Source organism: Doryrhamphus excisus, chromosome 20 (genome assembly GCF_030265055.1).
Source record: "Doryrhamphus excisus isolate RoL2022-K1 chromosome 20, RoL_Dexc_1.0, whole genome shotgun sequence".
Taxonomy (NCBI): Eukaryota; Metazoa; Chordata; class Actinopteri; order Syngnathiformes; family Syngnathidae; genus Doryrhamphus; species Doryrhamphus excisus.
Genome location: NC_080485.1, coordinates 13527662 through 13554998, shown reverse-complemented (window position 1 = coordinate 13554998; position 27337 = coordinate 13527662). Strand labels below are relative to the sequence as shown.

General features: G+C 41.7%; 1 protein-coding gene across 9 annotated transcripts in view; it reads right to left on the bottom strand.

Moving 5' to 3' along the window:
• ryr2b (ryanodine receptor 2b (cardiac)) overlaps positions 1–27232 on the bottom strand; it is an 84776-nt gene extending 57544 nt beyond the window's left edge. For 6 of the 9 annotated variants that reach the window (XM_058059128.1, XM_058059131.1, XM_058059129.1 and 3 more), the window contains exons 1-29: positions 21835–21967; positions 21053–21217; positions 20361–20482; positions 20092–20275; positions 19110–19245; positions 18949–19044; positions 18742–18860; positions 18459–18592; positions 14529–14770; positions 14245–14437; positions 11792–12011; positions 11137–11241; positions 10961–11064; positions 10768–10851; positions 9260–9419; positions 9028–9175; positions 8718–8926; positions 7059–7233; positions 6754–6962; positions 6397–6586; positions 6051–6183; positions 5019–5133; positions 4745–4905; positions 4455–4614; positions 3582–3668; positions 2861–3087; positions 1330–1543; positions 737–1267; positions 454–654 (exon numbers count right to left, since the gene is read on the bottom strand). In XM_058059128.1, the coding sequence (XP_057915111.1) occupies positions 454–654; positions 737–1267; positions 1330–1543; positions 2861–3087; positions 3582–3668; positions 4455–4614; positions 4745–4905; positions 5019–5133; positions 6051–6183; positions 6397–6586; positions 6754–6962; positions 7059–7233; positions 8718–8926; positions 9028–9175; positions 9260–9419; positions 10768–10851; positions 10961–11064; positions 11137–11241; positions 11792–12011; positions 14245–14437; positions 14529–14770; positions 18459–18592; positions 18742–18860; positions 18949–19044; positions 19110–19245; positions 20092–20275; positions 20361–20482; positions 21053–21178 (4785 nt within the window). In that variant the 5' untranslated portion in view covers positions 21179–21217; positions 21835–21967. Of the gene's footprint in view, positions 1–453; positions 655–736; positions 1268–1329; positions 1544–2860; positions 3088–3581; positions 3669–4454; positions 4615–4744; positions 4906–5018; positions 5134–6050; positions 6184–6396; positions 6587–6753; positions 6963–7058; positions 7234–8717; positions 8927–9027; positions 9176–9259; positions 9420–10767; positions 10852–10960; positions 11065–11136; positions 11242–11791; positions 12012–14244; positions 14438–14528; positions 14771–18458; positions 18593–18668; positions 18861–18948; positions 19045–19109; positions 19246–20091; positions 20276–20360; positions 20483–21052; positions 21245–21834; positions 21992–22146; positions 22222–22287; positions 22385–22606; positions 22731–23957; positions 24071–24134; positions 24214–24332; positions 24405–24515; positions 24621–25438; positions 25559–27098 lie in introns of those variants that run through there. The other 3 variants (XM_058059137.1, XM_058059127.1, XM_058059136.1) reach the window with 3 other exon arrangements.
• Between the last annotated feature and the right edge of the window lie 105 nt (positions 27233–27337).

Here is a 27337-nt window from a genome sequence, read left to right as displayed (position 1 = left end):
AATTATATTAGGAAAGCAGGAGGTGAACAAATGTAACAGTTACTGAAAAACATAATAACAATTATAAAAATTCTAACATTTTGAAAAATTATAAAACAATTCTAAAAAATTATAAAAAAAATTAAAATACATTATTTTTAAAAATTATATTAGGAAAGCAGGAAGTGAATTTTTTTTATTAAAAAATTATATAAAAAATAGAAAACTATTATAAAAAATTATACAAAATAATAAAATAATTAAAAATATTTTTAAATTATATTAGAAAAGCAGGAAGTGAACAAATGTAACAGTTACTGATTGTAAAAGTACCAGATGGAGTGGTAGGATTTAATAAGCTTTGCTTCTTCCTACTCCTTTTGGACATGTGGAACTGTGAACTGATTATGTGATGCATTCAATTGTAATCTGATGCATGTTCAAATGAAATGAAACCATTACCATTACCATTACCTGCTCTTGCGGAGGCGAGCGGAACTCCTTGGTCTTGCGTGCGGTGAGGGCAGCCGACATGTTGAGCGCCTGCATGACTTGTTTGTAGCGGAAGCGCTGGTTCTCCTGCAGCTGAGTCACAACATTTTCCGAGAAGCCAACCACGGCTTCTACCCTGTGGCGCACCTGGATATCACACAGGTAGGTCAGCACGTTGCAGAGCTGGAGGGGAAGAGGTAAACATATCAGTTTGTGAAAAGAACTAACTGTGCTTTTATATGTGTGTGTGTGTGAGTGTGAGTACCTCAAGTTTGACCATTTCTGGAAGTTTCATTTTCAACAGTCCTTGTTTGGGATAATATTTTCCATCTTCATCCTCCATTGAGAAGACTCCTGGTTCCATCAGTTTGAGGACCTTAGCCAGGTCCTCATCAGTCAGCGTCCCCATTACCAGAAGCGTATAGAACAATTTGATTAGAGGAACCAGTAGAAGCTCTATACTGCCCCCTATTGGGTCTCGGACACCCCGATGCACATCCCACACGGCTGAAATCAGCATCTCCACTGTGAGGCTCTTCAGTACATCCACGGGAAGTTCAGGACTGTCACCACAGGCTATTTCCCATTCCAACCCGTCACTCCTGACAAAACACGGCCTGGAGAACTGCATACGTGGTTTAAGAGACGTGCTCCCGCGAATGCTCGGGATGCCCAACGGCAGTTCCCTGCCATCGAGACTTGAATAAAGAGTGATGTCTCTGGTTTGGTCCGTCATGGGGACGATGTATTCGTGGTTCATCATGAGACAAGCAGTAGTGTGGCTGCTCAGGTGAACCTAAAGAAATACAATAAAATGAGTCCCAATGAACAGAACCAGGAAGTGAAGTACGCACACACCTGGATGAGAAGCTGGTAAAACGCAGAGCGAAGCAGCCCAGGCAGATGGGGATTCTGGATGGCGTGAAGGACTTGGGATTGGTCCACGTGGCTGCAGATGGCGTGGCAAACTCTTGTGTTGCCAAGCGAACACACGGCGCAGTAAAGCAGGAGGGTGTGGTACTGGAAAGTCAATAGGTCATCGAGTTCCGACAGTTCCAAAATGTCTACACTCCTGTGTGATAAAGCGGAATTAATAATCAATATTACATTTTCGTGTGTAAAATACAGTGGTATCTCTGTTAACGTCCGCCTCGGTTAGCATGTTTTTTGGTTAAGATGCAAACTTTTTGCTAAAATTTTGCCTTGGTTAGTGTGCAATATGGCGCACGGTTTACGCCGCCATAACATTTGTTTATATCAGAGTCTCTGCTGCCAGAGAGAGATACGCTACTGTGACAAAGGTGCAAGACCTCAATTTTTACGGCTTAAAGAGAATACCGCCGTCATTTCAGAAGTATGGAAACAACAAACGGCTGCGCTGGGTCCCACCTCCGTGTGGTGCTGCTTGTTTGTTTCTGATAACGTATGCTAGAAATGGACAAATGTGTTTCCAACTAAATATATTTTACGCCTGGAATTCAATCTGCGTTTAGCATTCTTGGTTATTTATCTATGAAGAGGGGCGTTTTCACAATTCATTCAATCGCAGGGGTATGCTGGAGCCTATCCCAGCTGTCTTCAAGGCGGGGTACACCCTGGACTGTTTGCCAGCCATTCACAGGGCACATATAGACAAACAACCATTCACACTCACATTCATACCTATGGACAATTTGGAGTCGCCAATTAACCTAGCATGTTTTTGGAATGTGGGAGGAAACCGGAGTACCTGGAGAAAACCCACACATGCACGGGGAGAACATGCAAACGCCACACAGAGATGGCCGAAGGCGGAATCGAACTCGGGTCTAATAAAGATGATGAAGATTCTTAATATTTTGACACTTTTTTTCTTTATTTCTTTCATTTTTTACCGCTTATCCTCACTAGGGTCGTGGGTATGCTGGAGCCTATCCCAGATGACATGACAAAAACCTGCCTTGGTTAGAGTCCATTTTGGCTGGATTAATGACATTAACCAAGGCAGCACTGGACAAACAACCATTCACACTCACATTCATACCTAAGGACAATTTGGAGTCAATTAGCCAATTAACCTAGCATGTTTTTGGAATGTGGGAGGAAACCGGAGTACCCGGAGAAAACCCACGCATGCACGGGGAGAACATGCAAACTCCACACAGAGATGGCCGACGGTGGAATTGAACCCGGGTCTCCTAGCTGTGAGGCCTCCGCGCTAACGACACAGCCCTTAACACTGTATATAAAACTAAATATTGTCTATAAAATTTGTGAGTGTCTGGAACGGACATTATTTTCTATTGGTAAACTTGCCTTGGTTAGAGTCTGTTTTGGTTTGAGTCAGCCCTTCTGGACCAGACTAATGTTAACCAAAGCACCACAGTAATTCAAATCAATCACTTCAGACCTGTTTTCATCAGGGATTTGGAGCATCATGACCTGAAGAGGTTCAAGGCATTGGACTCTCCAGCCGTGGCTGTCATCAGGACGATCGACCGTCACATTCAAAGTTCTGTCCGGCATTCGGGTCCACGATGCCCGCCTCAGATGCTGGACCTGAATCCTGGGCGGGCACTGAGGCGTGGACGTCGTTCGAAGGCTGCGAAGTAAAGCGGCTGAGAGCGGCATCACATTCTGGGCGGATGGGAAACCAGGGAAGCGTTGCATTAGCTGGAAATGTGACGCATTAGGAGGGTATCCTGTCTCACATGACTCCCTAAGCTGCTTTTAAGGTTTACGGCTCTCTATCCAGGGGTGCCAGTGTATTGACCCCCCTTCTCTAAATCCTATCCACCTTGGGAAAAAAGCGTGATAAACATTGGCGAAAGTCAGAGCGTGTTCACCGTGACAACTGATGATGACCTTATCATATAAAAGCGGACAAAAATCCTATTTTTCATTCTGCTCAGGTCATAACCGTCAATTTTAGTGGTTTGGAACCAATGTGTCCTCCTTTCGTTACGGTTGATAGAGTTGAGGAATTGAATTAACAGCTATTAGCCTCAGCCGAGGAGGGAACAACACCACCGGGATGTGTGTATGGTGTTTGGGAATGCTGACTGGTGTTAATGGAGCTGTGGAGTGAGCGGCCGTTGTGCTACAATGACTTTTTCACGAGATGACTTCACCTTGATGCATCCCAGTTCAAACTGGAACATGTTGCTGGTGGTTGGCTTGATGAAGACGGCGGGGAACAGCTTCGTACCGGCCTCCACCTGATTCATTCACAAAATGGAACACTTCACACACACTCGTGGGAATCAAAATAATAATCACATTCTAAAATCAAACTTAGTATTTTCATATTTAGAGCATAGAAAACCTAATTATAACCTTCTACATAACATTTTTAAGTATAAAAATATTAATATAATACAACAATAACACTATAATAATATTATTAATAGTATAATATTAATTAAAAATATTTATTAAATTTTATTTATTACGCATATTATTTATATTATAATAATATTAATAATATAATATTAATTTAAAATATTTATTATATTTTATTTATTATACATATTATTGATAATATTATCATATTATATTTTAGTATTAGTATTAAACATTTTTAAAGTATGGGTTATGGACCCAGCAGTAGGCCTGTGTAATTATTATTATTATTATTATTATTATTATTATTATTATTATTATTATTATTATTATTATTATTATTATTATTATTATTATTTCTTGTGAAATCATTTACATCTGCAATAAATTCCTGTTCCGGCCATCACATCAAGTGTTTGCCTTAAATACTGACACCTAGTGGTCAATTAATATTTGTATTTAAGTTAGCTTTCTTAAGCTTGAATTTACTTTAAAAATATTTTTTTATGAATAAAAATTATTTTATGAATAGGTATATTCAGCTATAAAAGCAATATCATTTATTAATTCATTCATTTTTTTAAATGCAATAGAGTGAGGATGCGATGTACAAGGACGACTCTAATCAGTTACCACAATAAGACGAGTGTGTTACGTGCTACCTGGTAGAAGGTGGCCATCTCCACCCCGCTGGAGGTAAAGGTCAGCATCCCAGTGGCCGTGTCGATCAAACAACCAATTTCCAGTCCGGCACTCCTCCGACTGCGAGACAAACCCGTCGCTTCTCCGGCACAAACCATGTAACAGTTACTCCTCTTCACGCTGTGGGAGTGGAAAGGATTGACATTATCAGGCAGCTTGGTGGGAATTTTACACTGAATTGAGCCAACGAAGTGGAGCCGGATTGATTGCATTTATTGCCATACGTCCAGGCCTCGATACAAACGCTGACCTCTCCTGGACCTTGCCGCCATCGTCTCCGAGGGTGACAGTCACTGTGAAGCTGTTGTCAGCGTCAAAGTTTATGTCATGCTGATGGAAATCTGGGGTGACCCATCCCACCCACACGTTGAAAGGCTCTTGGCCAGGAAGAACTCTGACTGAGTAGTAATACTGCAACATAGAGACCTGATAATAACCATCAAATGTATCTTTATGAAGCTGCTGTGTTATTTTCTTACTGACTAGAGACTAAAGACTAGAAGAGTACAGTACTACAGTCTTACTCTTGAGGCTGGAATAAGGTGATCCGAGTTATCTTTGTCAACGAGGACGTCTTCCAGAAGCCGAGCAGAGGAGTTGCTGCTGACCAGGCCTGGTTTGGTTCTCTTCAGCATGAACCTTGAACACAACACAAACAAACATCAAATAGTATAACTCCATGTTATCATTAAAGTATTCCCTCGCAGTTGATTGGTTCCACACCAAGACCAAGTGAATTTTCAAGAAGTTGGATTCGGTATGCGCTGCACGGCGAGCGAGTGGTTGGCGTGCAGGCCACACAGCTAGGAGACCCGAGTTCAATACCACCCTCGGCCATCTCTGTGTAGAGTTTGCATGTTCTCCCTGTGCATGCGTGGGTTTTCTCCGGGTACTCCGGTTTCCTCCCACATTCCAAAAACATGCTAGGTTAATTGGTGACTCCAAATTGTCCATAGGTATGAATGTGAGTGTGAATGGTTGTTTGTCTATATGTGCCCTGTGATTGGCTGGCCACCAGTCCAGGGTGTACCCCGCCTCTCGCCTGAAGACAGCTGGGATAGGCTCCAGCACCACCCGTGACCCTTGTGAGGCTAAGTGGTAGAAAAAGAATGAGTCTTCATACTACATGTTCTTCTGGTAATATTTGATCTTTGTCCCCATAATATTTCTTTAATATTTAACATTCCCAAAGTTGCTGTAATTCTAGATTTAGTTGGTTTATCATTATATTACAACTTTATGGCAACTTCTTTAATGTGAATGTGAGTGTGAATGGTTGTTTGTCTATATGTGCCCTGTGATTGGCTGGCCACCAGTCCAAGTTGTACGCCCCCTTCTTGCCCGAAGACAGCTGGGATAGGCTCCAGCACCCCTGCGACCCTTGTGAGGATAAGCGGTAGAAAATGAATTAATGAACATTTTTGACAAACGGTGACAGTGAGGAAGCGAGAAGGAACCAAGATGGAGCGAGCGATGATGAAATAACAAGATGAATCACAATGCCTCTAAGTTTCTGCCTCCAAACGCCAGCTTTCGGCGATCCCTCAACAACCCACCGTTGCTTCAGTCTTGACGTTTTGTCTTGGCTGTGATCCTTGTAGTCCAGCTCCTCTCTTGAAGTCGCAAAACTGTGGGCCGACTTCATCAGCACTTCAAAGTCAGAGTCCACCTCCTCCTGCTCTTTCCGTCCTAAAAGGACAACAGCAATTAATTGCAGCAGCAGCAGCCCCTCCCCCCAAGCCCCCGGGGAACTTAAGCCCCTTCAAAGTCGAGATGCAGGGGTGAAAAAAAAAAAAAAGTGAATAGTGGATAATCTAAAGCGGACATCTGCAAATAATTGGGATATGCAGTGTGTCCTCTGAGGAAAACATCACGAGGGGATGGAGGGGATGGTGCGCCGACCTGGAGAGAAAGAGCTAGACGCCACTGGCAGCACGCCCCCCACGACGGGGCTAGCGAGGACGGCGGCACACTCGACGGACATGCTCAGACGATAAAAGGCCATTTCTCCGCCTCCGCTGTGGTGTGCCAACAACCGCTGTGAGACCCTCAAGCTGGATAAGGAATCTGTTGAGCTGCCGACTCGATTGACCTTGAATGAGATTCCAAAAGGATATGGGAGGATCAGTTGTGTCAATAAAGCACTGCTGGGAACAACGTAGGGGCTTGGATCTCAATCTTATACCAACAAGTACAACTTCCTTCATATTAAACGCACAATAAGCGTTCTTGATTTTTTAAATGTTTGCATAAACAAACCTGCAAGCTGGGATCATCTGGCGTGATGGACGTAAACTGAGGTTTTTTCCAACTCATCCACAAGGAGGGCTCTCGAGCCATATTGGCCGCAAAAGGCTCATAACCCTCCTGTATCCCGCACGCCGTAAAGTACTGCAGAGAGTCCTCCTGGCGGCCCAGGTTTAGTCTCCCCACCTGGTTCACACCCACACTGACCACGGGCAGCAGGCCTGAAATGTCGGGAAGGGAAAATACAGACAGACGCAAAAGTGACTACAAATGTTCAATGAGTGCAGGATGGAGGAATTGAACGTCGGCTGAAAGACCATCTCGGATGTCAAAGTCCCTGGCGGCCAGCTCTAATCCTCGGTTATTAAACAGTAACTCTCCATTGAGCGTGACCATCATGGTGCGTTCGGTCAGGTCCAGCAGGCAGCCCACCACGTCCCCGCTATGCCAGGCACGTCCCAGGGGCTCGCCGCCTTCATGGTACCACAGAGCCTGAAGGCAACAGGAAGAGGTGGAATTAGGGCCAGGTAAGTGGAGACACTTCCATTACAGAATCATACGCTTGCCTTAGCAGGATTGCATCCATCTTATAAAGCAGGGTTCTCTGATTATAGCTACTATACTGGGGAATATGACTGGAAGGAAAGAAGGAAAGAAGGAAAGAGGTAGTAAGTAGAAGGAAAGAAAGAAGGAAAGAATGAAAGAAGGAAGGAAGAAAGGAAGGAAGGAAAGAATGAAAGAAGGAAGGAAGGAAGGAAGGAAGAAAGAAAGGAAGGAAAGAAGTAGGAGAAGTAAAGAAGTAGTAAGTAGAAGGAAAGAAAGACGGAAAGACGGAAAGAAGGAAAGAAGGAAAGATGGAAAGAAGGAAATAAGGAAATAAGTAGAAGTAAAAGGAAGTAAAGAAGGAAAGATGAAAAGAAGGAAAGAAGGAAAGAAGGAAAGAAGAAAAGAAGCAAGAAAGGAAGGAAGAAAGGAAGAAAGGAAGGAAGGGAGAGAGGGAGGAAGGAAGGAAATAAGTAGTAAGTAAAAGGAAGTAAAGAAGGAAAGAAGCAAAGAAGGAAAGAAGCAAAGAAGGAAAGAAGAAAAAAAGGAAAGAAGGAAAGAAGTAGAAGTAAAGAAGTAGTAAGTAAAAGGAAGTAAAGAAGGAAAGAAGGAAGGAAAGAAGGAAAGAAGGAAAGAAGGAAAGAAGGAAAGAAGGAAAGAAGGAAAGGAGGGAAGAAGGAAAGAAGTAGAAGTAAAGAAGTAGTAAGTAAAAGGAAGTAAAGAAGGAAAGAAGAAAAGAAGGAAGGAAGAAAAGAAGGAAAGAAGGAAGGAAGGAAGGAAGGAAGAAAGGAAGGAAGAAAGGAAGGAAGGAAGAAAGGAGGAAGGAAGAAAGGGAGGGAGGGAGGGAGGGAGCGAGGAAGGAAGGAAGGAAGGAAGAAAGGAAGGAAGGAAGGAAGGAAGGAAGGAAGGAAGGAAGGAAGGAAGGAAGGAAGGAAGGAAGGAAGGAAGGAAGGAAGGAAGGAAGGAAGGAAGGACTAAGTAGAAGGAAGGAAAGAAGGAAAGAAGGAAAGAAGGAAGGAAAGAAACAAAGTCATTCCACAATAACACAGCAGTGAAATTGCCAACAATAATAATAATAATAAATAATAATAAATAATAATAATAACAATGTGGAGAATAAATAGATGTCATCAAATATGAACAGCAATGTACATCGTCAACAGTAAATTGCACAAATAATGTAAATAATTTGGAATAAATAATAATAATTTCAAGTTTTGCATGTGCATGTGGACAGTAGAGGGGCTTACTCAGCATTCAGCAGTCTGGTGGCCAGGAGGAAGTAGCTGTCTCTAAACCTGCTTGTACTTCCTACTATGAAACTATCTGATTTGTAAATAATCGCCTTATTCCGCACGTCGGACACTCCTGAGGAATAAATGAGATGCACTTCCTGTGATCGCAAGGCCGTGTTAAGAATATTGGAGTCTCACCTCAAACCCATCAAACACAAACGCCTGGCCATCCGAGCCCAGCTCCTTATCCGGAGCGCAGCCCGGCCGTGCCCAGCCCACTCTCATCTTCCCCGCTGTGACAAGTTCACATTCAAAGTACCACTTCCCCCGAGTCACAGCGTAGGATTTATCAGCTCGGAACACTCTGCACTTCTCATCACTGAAGAAGCATCCGTTTGATAGAACGACTGCAAAGCCAATAAAAAAGGGAAAAGTTATCCAGTGGTGTTGCCTTCAGGCCCAAATCACTCGGCGATACAATGCTGATGAATGTCACCATATGACGTACTATTCTCCTGGTTGAGGGTCTCCAGGCTGTAACCGTAGGCCAGCAGGGTGCAAACTGCCTCCCTGACACCCGTGCGACCCAGTCTCCTGGTCTTTTCATCAAGCAGGCTGTAGGGCACCAGGTTTGGGCTGCGCTTTGTTTTTGCTTCCTGAATGAACGCATTCAAAGCGCAAAAACGACAAACGTTAGCCAGAGAACGTTGGTGCAGGGAAAATGTTCTAAGAGCTCCAACCTGTTGCTCTCCGTAGGTCCATCCCTGCTTGATGCGTTCTCTGGCCCAGACATTGTGGGCGTTCTCTGCCAGCAGGTTGACCGCGTCCTCATGGCTGGGGCTAACGAAAACCTGGCTTAAGTCTACAGGTGCAGGTCTGTAGCCGCTGCATTGCTCATACCTAAAGACCGTATAAGACGCATCAGAATGGATGACAATATTAGGTAGTATAACTTCAGGAAGTACTCGATCCATGCTAATGTGTCTAGCTATGTCTAAAATTCATGACAATATTGGGTAGTATAACCTCAGTAAGTACATGATCCATGCTAATGTGTCTAGCTATGTCTAAAATGGATGACAATATTGGGTAGTATAACTTCAGGAAGTACTCGATCCATGCTAATGTGTCTAGCTATGTCTAAAATGGATGACAATATTGGGTAGTATAACCTCAGGAAGTACACGATCCATGCTAATGTGTCTAGCTATGTCTAAAATGGATGACAATATTAGGTAGTATAACCTCAGTAAGTACACGATCCATGCTAATGTGTCTAGCTATGTCTAAAATGGATGACAATATTGGGTAGTATAACCTCAGGAAGTACACGATCCGTGCTAATGTGTCTAGCTATGTGTAAAATGGAAGACAATATTAGGTAGTATAACCTCAGTAAGTACACGATCCATGCTAATGTGTCTAGCTATGTCTAAAATGGATGACAATATTGGGTAGTATAACCTCAGGAAGTACACGATCCGTGCTAATGTGTCTAGCTATGTGTAAAATGGAAGACAATATTAGGTAGTATAACCTCAGGAAGTACATGATCCATGCTAATGTGTCTAGCTATGTCTAAAATGGATGACAATATTGGGTAGTATAACCTCAGGAAGTACATGATCCATGCTAATGTGTCTAGCTATGTCTAAAATGGATGACAATATTAGGTAGTATCACCTCAGTAAGTACACGATCCATGCTAATGTGTCTAGCTATGTCTAAAATGGATGACAATATTGGGTAGTATAAGTGTAAATGTGACTGTGGGGTTGCTATTTCATGTCTACGGGGCTCTAATAATGGCAAAAACAGTATTAGGAGGTGATAAACAGGTTTTCTATGCTCAGACTACAAAATTTTTCATTCATTAATATTGAATGTTGGATGCGCGGTTAGCGAGCAGGCCTCACAGCTAGGAGCTAGGAGTTCGATTCCACCCTCGGCTATTTCTGTGTGGAGTTTGTGTGAGTGGGTTTTCTCCGGGTACTCCGGTTTCCTCCCACATCGCCAAAACATTCATGTTAGCTTAATTGGCGACTCCAAATTGTCCATAGGTATGAACCTCTTGCCCGAAGACAGCTGGGATAGGCTCCAGCACCCCCGCGACAGCTTATAAGCAGTAGAAAATGAATGAATGAATATTGAATGTTACTTTGGGGAAATTCACTTATCGTGGTCCAGTTTGGAACCAATTAACCGCGATAAACAGAGTATTATAACAATAAACCTGAGTCATACATACTTATTGGAGAGTCTCATAAAGCGAACGCTCCCTTCTGGGCGTTCATCATTTAAATCAATGTGGAACCCAACAGCAAGCAGAGTCCTGCAGTGAGAAGAAAAAATAAACATAATGACTACTGTACATCCCTAATAATAATAATAATAATAATATAATATAATGATAATAATGAAATGCTGCTGGGAGTGCTCACCTTAGGATGTCCTGGGCAGTGTGAAGGTCTTGGTTTCTGTCCTGCTCTGGCAGCTTGCCGAACTCCACAAGACACGGATCCAGCTTCTTCGCTTCGTCTCGCTCCTGTTTTTTTATCCAAAAAATAAATATTTCACACTGCAAGCAGGTGAGCAGGCTCACTTTACATTTCCTTACATTTCCATACGTCCATCCAAGATCGATCTTCTCCACTACATGCAGTTCATGGATATTCTCCGCTATTTTATCCCGGATATCCTCAAATTGCAGTGGCAGTTGCACCTATTAGAGCGTTACAGTTAATACAGTAAACCTCGGATATATCGGACTCGGATATATCGGAAATTCGCTCACAACGGACAGATAAAAAAGAACCAATTTTTCTGTAATGCATTTCCAATAAAAATAATTGCATATATCGGATTTTTTATAACGGATTTCGCCTATTTTGGACAAAATCTCCAGTCCCGTTCCAATGCATTTCCATTAAATTTCCCTCGCATATATCGGATGGCCGCATCGTGGCGCTCCGATTCGCCGAATCGTGACAGGCCGCTATAGTACGACGTCATTTGCAGCGTTTGCAGCGTTGCCTGCGCGTCCAGGTACATTGGAAACATAGTCAAGGAAGTGCCTTTTTATAACGGATAAAATCCGATTTACGCATATACCGGATATAAATCCGATATATGCGTAAAACGGACATTTTCCGGTATACGCATATAACGGATTTCGCTTATATCGGACAAAACCAGTGGGAACAATTGAATCCGATATATCCGAGGTTTACTGTAATTAAATACCCAGCTTTAAGTTCTGTATAGAACTTTACCTTGCTAACATCCACTGGCGAAGGAGTGAAGCTAACAGGATTGATGGGCTCAAAGGGGCCAATGAGCTCTCGGTTGCCGACTCCGTCAGCCAAAGCGTAGTGATGACACTGTTCCACCTTCAGAACGACCTTCGGAAGAAGAGCCTCGGAGCACGGAGAGAAGCCGTGAGGTGGGAGGAATCTGAAGTCGCCGTGTTTCCCTCCAAACAAAAACCGAACCCTTATAAATAAAAAAAAAAACATAAGTATCAGTAAGACGGTGGTCTAGGGGTTAGCGCACAGACCTCACAGCTAGGAGACCAGGGTTCAATTCCGCCCTCGGGCATCTCTGTGTGGAGTTTGCATGTTCTCCCCGTGCATGCGTGGGTTTTCTCCGGGTACTCCGGTTTCCTCCCACATTCCAAAAACATGCTAGGTTAATTGGTGACTCCAAATTGTCCATAGGTATGAATGTGAGTGTGAATGGTTGTTTGTCTATATGTGCCCTGTGATTGGCTGGCGACCAGTCTAGGGTGTACCCCGCCTTACGCCCGAAGACAGCTGGGATAGGCTCCAGCACCCCCCGCGACCCTCGTGAGGAAAAGCGGTAGAAAATGAATGAATGAAAGTATCAGTAAGATGACATAAGATCTGCTTCCTCCTACTCCTTTTCGGAGAGGTTGAAATGTGCAAATATAAATGTGATGTTTCTTAATATGACTGTTTACATAAATACAGTCAAACCTCGGTTTTCATACGCTGCAGTTTTTGTGTGATTTGGTTTTCATCAAAAATGTTGCCTTGGTATTCCCAAGATCCCTGCTGTTTTGGGCTTGATTTCTCCATGTCTCGGCTGCATGTCAGGATATTCTCCCAGCTATATCGTGCTATCCGTAGAAGTAATTGCACAAAACAATTACCCCGCCAAACACAACAGTCGCCCTCGATTCGATTTATGACAAGCATCTTGACCTGCATGGCTAGCAATCTGCACAGACAAAAATACAGCTTTGATTTATGACCTACCTGGCAACAATTTACATGCTAGCTAAAGTTACATATCAGCTTGAACAGCTACTAGAAATATAAACAAAGTGAACATTTAGCTATTTTTCCACAATCATGACCTGTTTGGCCACAATTAATTCCGGGCGACATCTCGCGGTGGAGACATGGTGCATGAGTTTAACACCAGCGCCCCTCTGGAAGCACACACATGCAAGTTTCCAATCACATAATCGAGGTTTGTTAATATGACTTTTAAAAAGCTAAACACGATTTAATTAAGGGGTTCACATGCGTGATAAAAGGGTAGTTTTACACTAATTCATGCAATGATTTGGGGGGTTTTAAACTGAAAGTCAATTCAGAAATTAAGAAAAGTGGCCTGGGTAGTGATGTAATGGTAATGGTAATGGTTTAATTTCATTTGAACATGCATCAGATTACAATTGAATGCATCACATAATCAGTTCACAGTTCCACATGTCCAAAAGGAGTAGGAAGAAGCAAAGCTTATTAAATCCTACCCCTCCATCTGGTACTTTTACAATCAGTAACTGTTACATTTGTTCACTTCCTGCTTTCCATAATACGGTTTAAGGTTGTTTTTTTCAAATAATGTACCTAGTACTTCGGTACGAGGTACATTATTATTATTATTATTATTATATGATATTTATGATATGTTTGGAATGTCAGCTTGGAAAGTTGACTGTTAGCTTGCAGCAGGTTAGCAGTATAGACAGTGATAAGCTCCACAATTAATAAAGCAATTAAAGTGCATTGAGTCTCCCCTTAACCACAAACAGCAGGCAGTGGTAGTTGGTATTCTAATATTCTACTCTATGTGTGAGTTAGTAAATGTGACTATAGGGGTGTTATTTCATGTCTACAGAGCTCTAATAATGTTAAAAACTGTAGTTATGTCATAAAAAGGTTTTCTATGCTCATTCTATGTTACATTGGCTTGTGTACGTTACGGTTTTGGTGTGACCTTTTGGAAGAGTGGTTGGCGCACAGGCCACACAGTTAGGAGGCCTGAGTTCGATTCCACCTTCGGCCATCTCTGTGTGGAGTTTGCATGTTCTCCCCATGCATGCGTGGGTTTATAAGTTTTGGGGCAGGGCTGCACGGCGAGTGGTTAGCGCGCAGGCTCTACAGTTAGGAGACCAGGGTTCAATTCCACCCTCGGCCATCTCTGTGTGGAGTTTGCATGTTCTCCTCGTGCATGCGTGGGTTTTCTCCGGTTCCCTCCCACATTCCAAAAACATGCTAGGTTAATTAGCGACTCCAAATTGTCCATAGGTATGAATGTGAGTGTGAATGGTTGTTTGTCTATATGTGTCCTGTGATTGGCTGGCCACCAGTCCAGGGTGTACCCCGCCTCTCGCCCGAAGACAGCTGGGATAGGCTCCAGCACCCCCCGCGACCCTCGTGAGGAAAAGCGGTAGAAAATGAATGAATGAACATACTTGACTCCAGGTGAGAAGCTGACCACAGGATGAAGAAGCCCATCAAGGCAGAAGTTCTCCAGCATGCCCTGCACGGGGAGCCCATTAACCCGAAAAGAGATGCAGGGTGCGGTGAGGTCGAGGCAGCAGCTGACCACGTCGTCATCCGTCAGCAGGTGAGGGAAGGGAGAGCGAACTCTGCGTGCCACGCAACCTTAATGCAAATAACACAGTCAGCATTACTTACAGAACACGGGTATTTTAACTGCATGATTAATGATTAATCACGGTTGATCTAATCTAACCTGACCACAGGTGAAGCCCATCAAAGCCAAAGGAGCAGAGGTCATCTCCGACCCCGTTGGCCCCCCAGCCGTCTCCTCCGGTGGGCCTGGGGTGGTAGCTCCCCGCGGAAGCCCAGCCCACCCTCAGGTGTGTGGGCTCCGACGTGAGGAAGGGCTCCACGTGGTCCACGACCAGCTCGTAGTACCACCTCCGAGGCTGGGCCGAATCATCCCCCAGGGCCAGAAAGATGTTGGGCCTCACGCTTTCATTGAGACAGGACAATGGAGACGTGGTTACTAAACTGCAGAGAGTATTCGTCAATGGAGAATTGTTACAATCTGGGTTCTGTGTTTTGGATGGAAAGCGAAACTTGAATCACATTAGCGGTTTCTATTTGTGTGTTGCAAAAAAACTAATGTCGGTTCTGTTAAGACCTTTCAGGGCAACAAAGGAATCAGACAGACAATCGGCAGATCACATTCCGTTGAAAAAAAAAAAAATGAAGAAGAAGCGAAAAGCTAAATTCAAGCAAACAACAAGAAGTGGAGGTGACAGAAGGCAAAATGGCTTCAGGAGGAGTGGGGGTAAGAAACCAGGGAGGGGGGATGCTCGGGAATAGACTGAGCAGCAGGTGGAAAGAATTCTAAACAAAATAAACAATAACGCCTAACGGGGATAACAACGTCTGGCTCATAGGGAGCGGCGTAATAAAAGACGACAGGTCGGAAGGACGAAAAGGCAGATGCTTGTATTCCATCCTTTACCATTCGAGCTGCACATTTAGTCCATGTTTCCTCTTGCGTTAGGCCTCCAAAGATTTTTTTTGATAATTTATGGCCAAAATGTGGATCAATATCGGGCATACCGAGCCTCCAATCAGGGAACAGGATACAGTCAGGGTCTCCTCTCGTCCTGGAAAAAATTATTTGCTGCTGTTTTGATTGGATCTTTCACCTAAATGTTTTTCTTTATTTTTGTCAAGCTGATGTACCTCCCCTAGTCTTCTGGCGCTTGGACATTTCCAACTGTGGATGTCTATTTCAAAATTATACGAGAAAAAGTTGAAATTATGATGCAAACTGAGCATGTCCCATTTGTATTTGTCGACTTTTTATCTCATAATTATTACTTTTTACCTCATAATTATGAATTTCCTATCTCGTAATTTTGACTTCTCATCATTTCATTTTTTTCATATATATTTTATTTTTTTGTATTTTTTAATACTGGCTTTTATCTCATATTTTTTCTATTTTTTTTTTCATAGTTATGACTTAATATTGGGATTTTTTTTCTTTCAGTGGCGGAAATGGTTTTCCATAGTTGGGAATGTTAGAGCGCCTGAAGGCACAGCAGCTTCAGAAAAATAAAGAAAAAAAATATTTTCCAAACATGCTAATTTTGACTTTTTATCTCATAATTTCAACATTTTATTGCATGATTATGACTTTTTACTTCATAATTTTGACTTTTTAACTCATAATTATGAATTTCCTATCACAGAATTTTGACTTCTCATAATCATTTTTTTTCTATATATTTTTTTATTTTTTAATAATGGCTTTTATCTCAGAATATTGAGTTTATCTCATAGTTATGACTTAATATTGGAATTTTTTTTTCTTTTGGTGGTGGAAATTGTCTTCCATAATTGGGAATGTTAGAGCGCCTGAGGGCACAGCAGCTTTAGAAAAATAAAGAATTTTTTTTCCCCCAACATGCTAATTTTGTTTTTTATCTCAAAATTTCAACATTTTATCTCATGATTATGACTTTTTACTTCATAATTTTGACTTTTTAACTCATAATTATGAATTTCCTATCTCATAATTTCAACTTTTTACCTCATGATTGTGGCATTTATCTCATAATTTTGACTTTTTTTTCTTTCAGTGACGGAAACGTGCTTCCATATCAAACCCCTTTTCTATATTATTTTAAATCTGCTTCTTCTTCTGACTCAAAGTGGATGTTTGTTCAAATTCCCTTAAGGTGTTGTTGAATATTAGGAGGACAGATGGCAAGAACATAAAACTAAACCCAGAAATAAAAGAAAGGAAGCGCCTAAACTGTTAAGAAACAAAATAAGGTCCATTTTATGAGCGAGTCTGCTCAGCAACCTTTTCCAAAGTGTCAATGAAAAAGATGGCGGCATGTGCGCTTGTTTGTACGACGGGCCACAACAAGACCACGGCGTGGATGGAGATGCTGGCGGAGACACCTTATTAATCCTTAACTCGAGTGCAACACAGAAAGACAAGTGCGGCGCCACTTATCAAAGCTTCTCGCATCAAAGCTTCTTGCAGAGGGACAACTTGAAGAACTAATCAGCCCCGTGCACCAAATCCACCAGAGGGAGAGGAGCCGACAAGAGCCACTCCACACAAAAACATGTCATATCTCAAATGAGGTGTTTTGCAGTTGTCATGGTTACAGGTTGGGGACTTGACCAAGTTGCTTGGCTGGCTGGAAGGAGGCCTTTTTCAGAAGAGTACCATTCAAGAGGAGACGAGGGGGGGGCGTTGACGCTGTGATGAATTGCTTATCATAACAGTCATCCGCTGTCTTCACATCCCGCTCATCCAAAAAATATCAAAGATTTTGTTTAGTATAGACGAAGCACTAAAACATTACATTCAAAAAGTATCATATAACGTCAGTTGTGAAAAAGTTGTAATTTTCCAAGAATACTGCATTAAATTATATGGAAAAATAGCATGAATGCTATAGTAGCATAAAGTTGAAACATTAAGGAAAAAAGAAGCTGTAATATTAAGAGAAACAAACAAAACAATGAATACAATTTGGCGGAAATTAGGTTGTGGAAAAAGTTAAAATTATGAGAAGAAAATATACCAAAAAAAAGCTGAAAAGGTTGGAAATTAAAACAGCAGCAGAAATGGAAAAAAAACAGTCGAAATTTGAATAAAGTCAACATATTAAGAGAAAAAAAAGTTGAATTCTGACGAGAAAAAGGCGCAATTTTACAAGAATACTGCATGAAATTATATGGAAAAATAGCATTAAAAAATAGCATAAAGTTGAAACATTAAAGAAAAAAGAAGCTGTAATATTAAGAGAAACAAACAAAACCATGAATACAATTGTAAAATTAAAAATTGTAAAATTTAATTGTAAAATTAAAAATAAAAGTTAAAATTATGAGAAGAAAATATACCAAAAAAAAAGTTGAAAGGGTTGGAAATTAAAACAGCAGCAGAAATGAAAAAAAACAGTCAGAATTTTAATTAATATATTAAGAGAAAAAAAAGTTGACTCGTGATGAGAAAAAAGGCCCGATTTTACAAGATAAATTAATCATATTACGAGGAGAATTTATGTCATTTTTGTAGAATCCAGATGAAATATTAAAGATTTTATTTTTTTAAGTCATAGTATTACAAAAAAAAATAAAACATTTTTTTTTAATTCAGTTAGAATTTGTAACTGTTAGAATAACATATAATGTTATGGGAATAAAGTCAAAATATTGTGGGAATAAAGTCAAAATATTTGACATTTTTCAATGATTATTTAAGGAGAAAATTGAGAAATTTGGGGGGGGGGGAGCAAAGATGGAAGTTCATACTAATCATCTTTTTCATCTAAATCACAAAGCTCTGCTGTAGTTTTTTTCTTTAAATAAAAATAACCATTTCCAAAAAAACATCATGGCCCCCATCCATTCATTTTTCAGGATGTGATCTGTATAACTGATTCTATAAATTAAAATTTGGAAATAAGAAAATTGTATGATAAACCAATGAATGATTCAGTTTTATTATTATATTGTATTGTCAATGTGAAATTTCATTGGGATAACATTGCAAATGGTATATGCCAATAAATTAGAATATTGTGCAAAAGCTAATTCAGAATAAAACACCAATTTAAGGCTTGTCAACATTTACATTCAAAAATTAAAAATAAAAGGTACTACAGGTGTTTACCTGGTGACCGGATTAACCAGCCGTGTTTGCATCAGCAAGTCTCTGTCTGGCAGCAGGTTGTCACAGATGAGGTTCTGATTGGAGCGCACCGCCACGCCGTGGCACACACACAGGGAGCACAGCACCTCCAGCACCTGGAAGGCAATCTGTCAGCACTTGGGCTAGGGCTAAACCCCTGCACACGTGGGAGCCATCCACTCTCGTAAACACCTTTTTTAGTAGATTTGGGAACATTTATTCACAGTTTAAGTGAACTCGGGTGGCAACTGTGGCTCATCATCACCTTGTGGTTGCATCCGTGCTTGTCTAGGAAGGAGATGATAGACTGGATGTGTCCCTCTTTGACGGCATTGAGTGCTTCAGGGCTTTCCACTAAGACGCAGTGCAAAACCTCCAACACTCCTGTACATGATACAGCTAGGGTGAGCATGATATATAAATAATATCACATATTATTTGTCAATAATTTAAGTGTATAAACGGAACTGACCGCAGGATGCCTCCAGCCCGTCGAGTCTACTAATGAGCCAGTTGACGGAGGCGGAGAAATGTGCGCAGTTTGCACGGTTTTTCCGAATTAGACATGCTGAAAAAGATGATTTTATTACCATAATTTCACCACAAATCGCTTAAACGCCAAATGTGTGCTACCCAGAAGCTCATAAAAAAGGCTGAGGATGCTCTCCCGCTTTTCTCCAGCATCATTTGTTGAAGCCTCAGCCGGATGCAAAGAGCGACTGCGGAGATGCAGACGTTCGATACACTCCAACACCAAGTCTATCACGCCCTGAGAAGAGAAGCATAACAATTAATATCGGCCAATCACAATATCGATGCTACAATTGAAATAATATAACTAATAACTAATATCCCATGTCAATATCGGGACAACCGTATAACCGATGCATCAATATCAATATCTAGTTCTTTTTTTATTGGTGGCACGGTGATCTAGTGGTTAGCGCGCAGACCTCACAGCTGGGAGACCAGCGTTCAATTCCACCCTCGGCCATCACTGTGTGGAGTTTGCATGTTCTCCCCGTGCATGCGTGGGTTTTCTCCGGGTACTCCGGTTTCCTCCCACATTCCAAAAACATGCTAGGTTAATTAGCGACTCCAAATTGTCCATAGGTATGAATGTGAGTGTGAATGGTTGTTTGTCTATATGTGCCCTGTGATTGGCTGGCAACTAGACGACAGATGGGATAGGCTCCAGCACCCCCCTTGATCCTCGTGAGGCAAAGGGGTAGAAAATGAATGAATGAATCTTCATACTACATGTTCTTCTTCTAATATTTAGACTCTGTTCCCATAATATTTCTTTCATATTTAACATTCCCAAAGCTACTGTAATTCTAGATTTAGTTGGTTTATTATTATATTACAACTTTATGGCAACTTCTTTAATATTTCAACTTGGGTTAATTGGCGACTCCAAATTGTCCATAGGTATGAATGTGACTGTGAATGGTTGTTTGTCTATATGTGCCCTGTGATTGGCTGGCCACCAGTCCAGGGTGTACCCCGCCTCTCGCCCAAAGACAGCTGGGATAGGCTCCAGCACCCCCCGCGACCCTCGTGAGGAAAAAGCGGTAGAAAATGAATGAATGAATAGTTCTTTTTTTAATCCAACCTCTTCTTGAAACATATTCTGACGATTCTTCAAGGCCGCCCTGCTGCTGTGCTGGTCTTCGTGGGTCTGGCCCTCTGGTGGCGGCTGGAAGAAGGTTATTAGATCCTGCAGGCTTCGGGTGACAATCTCCATTGGAAACAAGGTTTGATGAAGGTTTGCTTGTCCACTCAAAATATCAAGATTCCTTCAAAAATAAATAAAATTAAATGTTAATATGAAGCTTGAATCTCAATCATGGATGGCTGGAAGGTGCGTGGGATTTCGGGTACCTGATAAAGGTATTGAAGAGGAGCGTGGAGCACCGGATGAGGCTGGCGGTGTGAGATTCTTCCCTCTGAGATCGAGACAGCGTCAAGCCGTCATCCATGTGACCTTCAGTGTGCAAGATAGCCTGGAAAAGCATCATTTGCAATGAATGCCAAAAATTGAACCAAAAACCGCACTTTTTTGGTGAACGCAAACATGAACGCAACACTGAGCAAAGACAGGGAACACATTATCGGAGCTATGGCGTCCATGAGTGGGACTTCCCACTGTTTCATTCATTCATTTTCTACCGCTTACAGGATACGCCCTTGGACTGATGGCCAGCCAATCACAGGGTACATATAGACAAACAACCATTCACACTCACATTCATACCTATGGACAATTTGGAGTCGCTAATTAACCTAGCATGTTTTTGGAATGTGGGAGGAAACCGGAGTACCCGGAGAAAACCCACGCATGCACGGGGAGAACATGCAAACTCCACACAGAGATGGCCCGAGGGTGGAATTGAACCCTGGTCTCCAAGCTGTGAGGTCTGCGTGCTAACCACTCGACCGCCGTGCAGACTGGGAACGATATTTGGAAAAAAAAAACATCAAGATTCAAAACATTGAACCTTATTAGCTGATTTTCCAACATTGCTATAGCTAATGTGTCATATCTCACATACGTCAAAAAACAGTGGGTTCACCTTGCGCTCAGCTCCTCCCACGCATGCTGATTTGCTATCGGCTGCTTGGTAGGTAAGCCACAGACCGGAGTTGACGTGCTGAAGGTAGCAGACCGAGTCTCCATATTTGATCTCTGGTGATCCCATCCCATCCACATGTGACTTTGTTCCGGTGTCCAGTTTGTCCTGTAGACCGTATGTCCAGTATAGACTGTATATGTTATATGGTAATGGTTTAATTTCATTTCAACATCAGATTACAATTGAATGCATCACATAATCAGTTCACAGTTCCATATGTCCAAAAGGAGTAGGAAGAAGCAAAGCTTATTAAATCCTACCCCTCCATCTGGTACTTTTACAATCAGTAATTGTTACATTTGTTCACTTCCTGCTTTCCTAATAAAATAAAAATATATTTTATTATTTTTATATATATTTTTTTTATCATTTTTGAAATTTTGTCAATAATTTTTTCAAATTTTTAAAATAATTTTTGTAATTTTTTTTTGTCACGTACCGAAGTACGAGGTGATATGACCATCCAATGACATAATGGGTACCATAGTAAATGTCAATATAGTGATATATATAGCACATCATGACTGGTTCAAGACTCTTCATCCTTGTATTTAGCAAACATCAACTGCTTGTATTGTTTCTTGAATTGGCTCATCGTTGTGCATTGTTTGATTTCCTTACTCAATCCATTCCATAGTTTGATTCCACATACTGAAATGCTATATATTTGACTCATTTGCTGCACTGCTCTTACGACTTAAGAACTGGGAGTTAAGTCCGACCTTAGCAGACCGAAAACAAAAGGAAGTCGTGGTGATGTCGGCCTTGTCTCGATCGAGCAGATGGAGTCCCCTCTCATCTGTGAGGCCCAGGTAGCGTCCAGTGGTCACGTGGCAGAGTCGGAAAGCCTGCCCCCAGCTTGTGTGTCTTCCACTCCACCTGAGAGCAAAAAAATATACACAACAATAAATCCAATGCATCTTCCTTGGATTCGGTTCTCAATTGCTGAAATGACAGCGGGACATCAATCACTACTTCCAATCAGGGCCACAGAGGCAACATAATTTGATACCTGTAGGCCAGCTTCCACTTACACAACGCGTAAGATCTCCAGCCTCCAGAGAGAGCAGGCACGTCTGGATGCTGATCCAATCTCATATTGAATTATCCTACATTAAGAAAGACACGGCCTAAGATGGGGGCGTTTTTTGGAGTTTTTACTTCTTGCATCTGACCTTTGCAGGTTTCCATCCTGGTCCGCAGAGGGAATAGTCAGACATGCGTCACTGTGGCTGTGGAGCAACCTCAACGTGTCGCCGCCTCTCAGGTATCCTAGAATCAACAAAGGATGACATCTCCAGTGAAAGAGACTCTTGCAGTCAATTAAACAAGGATCGCCACTCAAGCCTCGTGTAATTACAACCAGAGTGCCAATTAGCAGCAGTATTTAATTATACTAAACATTTCAAACAATAACTCTCTGATTAACGCTCTTTAAAAGTAGCGATACCCCTTTGAACAAGATATTAAAACGTTAAAGAGAGGACAGTTTGCCTTGAGCGAGTCCACTTGCAGAGCAGATGGGAGCAACACTCCAGAGAGACTGCCGGAAGGCTGCATCCACAATCAGACTGTCACTCAAGCTTCTGTTGTCAGAGGCGACGCCAAAGGACAGGTGCTGGGCGGACACACACGGAAAAAATTATACATCATTTTATATTATACCTTTCTTCTGAATTTCTACAGTACCTCACACAAAAGTGAGTAATAGCATTGATGAAACCGTGTATATAGCAGTATAGAGTATATATAGTATACAATATAGTATACAATATAGTATATAGCAGTACTATCCACTGGAAATGAGTCAACACACAGCTGTGATTTTCTATATAGCTGGCAACATCCAGGGTGTACCCCGCGTCTCGCCCCGAAGACAGCTGGGATAGGCTCCAGCATACCCCTGCGACCTAGTGAGGACAAACCAGTGAATCAGTAAACTGATAATCATGATATTTTTCTGCTTCTTTGTTGCCTTTAATTTATTAATCATGATTATAATCTGGGCTGCACGGTGGTCGAGTGGTTAGCGCGCAGGCCACACACATAGGAGACCCGAGTTCGATTCCACCCTCGGACACATCTATATGTGCCCTGTGATTGGCTGGCCACCAGTCCAGGGTGTACCCCGCCTCTCGCCCAAAGACAGCTGGGATAGGCTCCAGCACCCCCCGCGACCCTTGTGAGGATAAGCGGTAGAAAATGAATGAATGAGGATTATAATCGGGACTGCACGTTGGTCGAGTGGCTAGCGCGCAGGCCACACACATAGGAGACCCGAGTTCGATTCCACCCTCGGACACATCTATATGTGCCCTGTGATTGGCTGGCCACCAGTCCAGGGTGTACCCCGCCTCTCGCCCGAAGACAGCTGGGATAGGCTCCAGCACCCCGGCGACCCTCGTGAGGAAAAAGCGGTAGAAAATGAATGAATGAACGATTATAATGCACGATGGTCGAGTGGTTAGCACGCAGGCCACACACAGAGGAGACCCGAGTTTGATTCCACCCTCGGACATTTATGTGTGGAGTTTGCACGTTCTCCCCGTGTGTTTGTGGGTTTCCTCCCACATTCCAAAAACATGCTAGGTTAATTAGCGACTCCAAATTGTCCATAGGTATGAATGTGAGTGTGAATGGTTGTTTGTCTATATGCGCCCTGTGATTGGCTGTTACCCCGCCTCTTGCCCGAAGACAGCTGGGATAGGCTCCAGCACCCCTCGTGAGGATAAGCGGTAGAAAATGAATGAATGAATGAACTTCTATACAAGCCGTACACTGACTACTCTAAAGGATACATATTAGTATATTCCGGTGAGAATTACATCACTGTTACCTGACTTACCAAATATCTTTCAGAGGACACACTGACCAGTATGAGGTCATCACCAACACGCACTTTCTCGCCCTCTGACCTCTGCCTGGAGGCTGGATGGACTGTCCACCAACAGGTTTCACCTGAGAAACACCGTTCACAATTCAGACACTTTAAGACGTTGACATCGCCAGAGAGAGGAGCTACCTGCTTTCTCCTGCTGCAGGCCCACATCAAAAGCCAGCTTGTCATTCGAGGACTGGGATGTGGACAGGCAGCTGAGATACTGGAAGCGGAATGAACACAGTTCAGGTGTATATACAGTATATTCCTACCGAGTAAATGCTAACTGTGGTGCATGGTTGTTTACTGTACTATATACTGCAGTATATCAGTATGACTCACCATGCCGCTGTACGAGTGTTGGAACAACACCGCCTGGCCGTACAGAAGGGTGCGGTGGCCTCCAACAGCTCCCTGTTAAGCACATTGTGGTCGAGAAGTAAATATAGTCATATTGATACACGTGAGCCCCTGCATATCAAATGCGTTGAGATGCAATGATAATAATAATAGAAAGAGTTCTACCTCTGAAACCAGCCTCTTGCTGTGGGACAGCATCTCCTGCAGAGCCCGGACTGACAGACACTGGGCCAGGACGAAAGCACACACGGACAAGTCTGGAGGAACATTCTGGTAAACATTGGAGAGAGAAAACGCCAGTCAAATACATCAATTTTATCAACGAATCAATCAATGAAAATGACAATAGTTACTGTACTAGAAATTCTATTTTTTTTTCAATACTTCACTCAATCTTCACTTGCTAAATGTACTGCAAAAAAGGTCAGTAAGGATAATTCATAATGCCGCCTACAGAGAACATACTAACTCCTTATTTCTAAAATCAGAAATACTTCAACAAATACTTCAAACAGCTAAAATAATGCATAAGGCTAAAAATAACCAATTACTTAAAAATGTCATCCAATACTTCTCTACAAGAGAGGAGAAATATGATCTCAGGGAAGAAGTACATTTGAAACACTTCTATGCTAGGACTACGTTAAAAAGCCATAGCATTTCAGTATGTGGAATCAAACTATAGAATGGATTGAGTAAGGAAATCAAACAATGCAAACAACGATGAGCCAATTCAAGAAACAATACAAGCAGTTGATGTTTGCTAAATACAAGGATGAAGAGTCTTGAACCAGTCATGATGTGCTATATATATCACTATATTGACGGTTACTATGGTACCCATTATGTCATTGGATGCTCATATATTGTATGGTGCATTATTTATTTAAAAAAAAAAACAAAAAAAAAACACACGTGAAAAAGTCACACTGTAAACCAAGATGCTCTCCATGGTTTTACATGCCCTCTTCCAAAAATTGGTGATAAGAAATTCTAATTCTATCACAGTTGGTTGGCTCCACACTCCACTGCGATAAGTGAATTTCCCCGAAGTGGAATTCCTTCAGGTGAGATTGGGTGCACGTTACCTTGCAGTTAGAGGTGGCCTCAAGCCTGCACAGCCTGTTACCAAAGCCCTCGGCAGCCAAGCAAAGCTTCACGTGTTCCTCCTGGGACATGAAGGTGCTCTGCAGGACCACCTCGTCCCCCTGACACACACAAAAAAAACCCACATTACACGATAAATATACCACTTTTTGGAATTTCTGTTGTGAGAATGACAAAAGGACAATGTGTGTCTACTTTGTCACTTGATCTTATCTTCATGCAAATACCACCATCAGTGGAATCAGGCGTCTATCAGGTATCTATTTAAAGAACATTATAAAAAGACGAGGGCGTCCATCCCAGAAACACCAACACCTCTGGGTGCTCCATATTGGGAATGTACTACACTGTCTGACCCCTCATTTAACTGGCTTTCCACTCTTGCATGTCAGCGGCACCCTGCAAGCAATCAAACACACCGTTCAATGCCGAGATACTGGGTATACTGGAGATACTGGAGTACTCCTGCTTTTTTTGTTAATGTACAGTATATCTGATAAGACAATCTACACACACACACATATATAACACAGTACACCAGTTGTTATTGTTGTTTTTAATAATAGATAGTTAATGCTGGTTAATTCACAAATCCTATCTTCAAATATTTTGAATGTATTTTGCATTTTTATGTATTTAGGGATTTTGCATGTTAGTTTTAATTGGAATACCGCTTTTGCTTCTTTAAATTTTACAAGGAAAATCCAATTTAAAGGGGACCTGTTATGCTTTTTATACTTTTCTGACCTATAAATATTGTTACAATGTCCCGTTTTACATTTTAATGCATAAAAAGAATCACATAACATTTGTTTATGGCATCAAGGCTTTTTGACTTTGTCAGGAAACTCTATTTCAACAAAATAAAACCAAAAAAAATAATTTTTACTACATTTTAAAATGGTCTGGTTGAAATTATGACCACTGTATTGTTAGGGTCGGTTTCAACCCGGTTATAATAATATGACTATAAAGCAATATTTTTAGCCACAATTGAAATCATAAGTGTACAATCAGCCAACACAATGATGTTTCTTTAGTGATTAATACTAAAATGAGAAAATAAATAAAACTAATTGACTTAAGAGATATGTTCTATAGCCCTCAGTAATAGCCAAATAACAAAAGAACCTTCAATTTATTAATATGATTCTTTTGAGGTTCAGTTTACCATTTTTGGAAATTGAAATTGAGGGGTATAGTGACAAAAAAGGCCTACATGCCCACACCAAAAGTATTAAAAAGCAACATTTTAATGGATGAGGAAGCCTAAGAAGGTAACCAAGACATAAGAAGCAAATTTGATGGTAACTTATTGTTTTTTGTGTATTTTATAGCTGATTTAATACATGGGTCAAAACCGACCCGTTAACATAAGAGATGATACCAGAAAGCTAACAAGGTTAGCATCATATCTCCGTTTTATTAAATTCTACTGACGTCACCAAGCATTGGTTGCCAGCCAATCAGACATAATAGACAAACAAGCATTGAAAACACATTCACTTTTATACAATTTGGCGTCGCCAATTAACCTAGCATGTTTTTGGAATGTACGAGTACATGCAAACTACACACAGATGTAACCTAAAGAATAAACATGAAATAGATATTGGTATTCGGACCAAGCAGCAAACTCACCGTTCGCAGAAACTGGAATTCGTCTTCGCCTTCGTCAGACATAATTTCCAACTTCCTGGCAGGAATTAATGGCAAGGAAAGAGAAGGAGAAAGTAAAGTTCCAAACTGATGAGCACCTACCTACAAAGTGTACAGCCATATTGAGTGGGCGGAGCCAATCCAGGAAGTGGCTACTGCATTGGCGGGAAATCATGCTGCATTCGAAGTTATGGGAAAAATCACAAGTACACTTGAATATT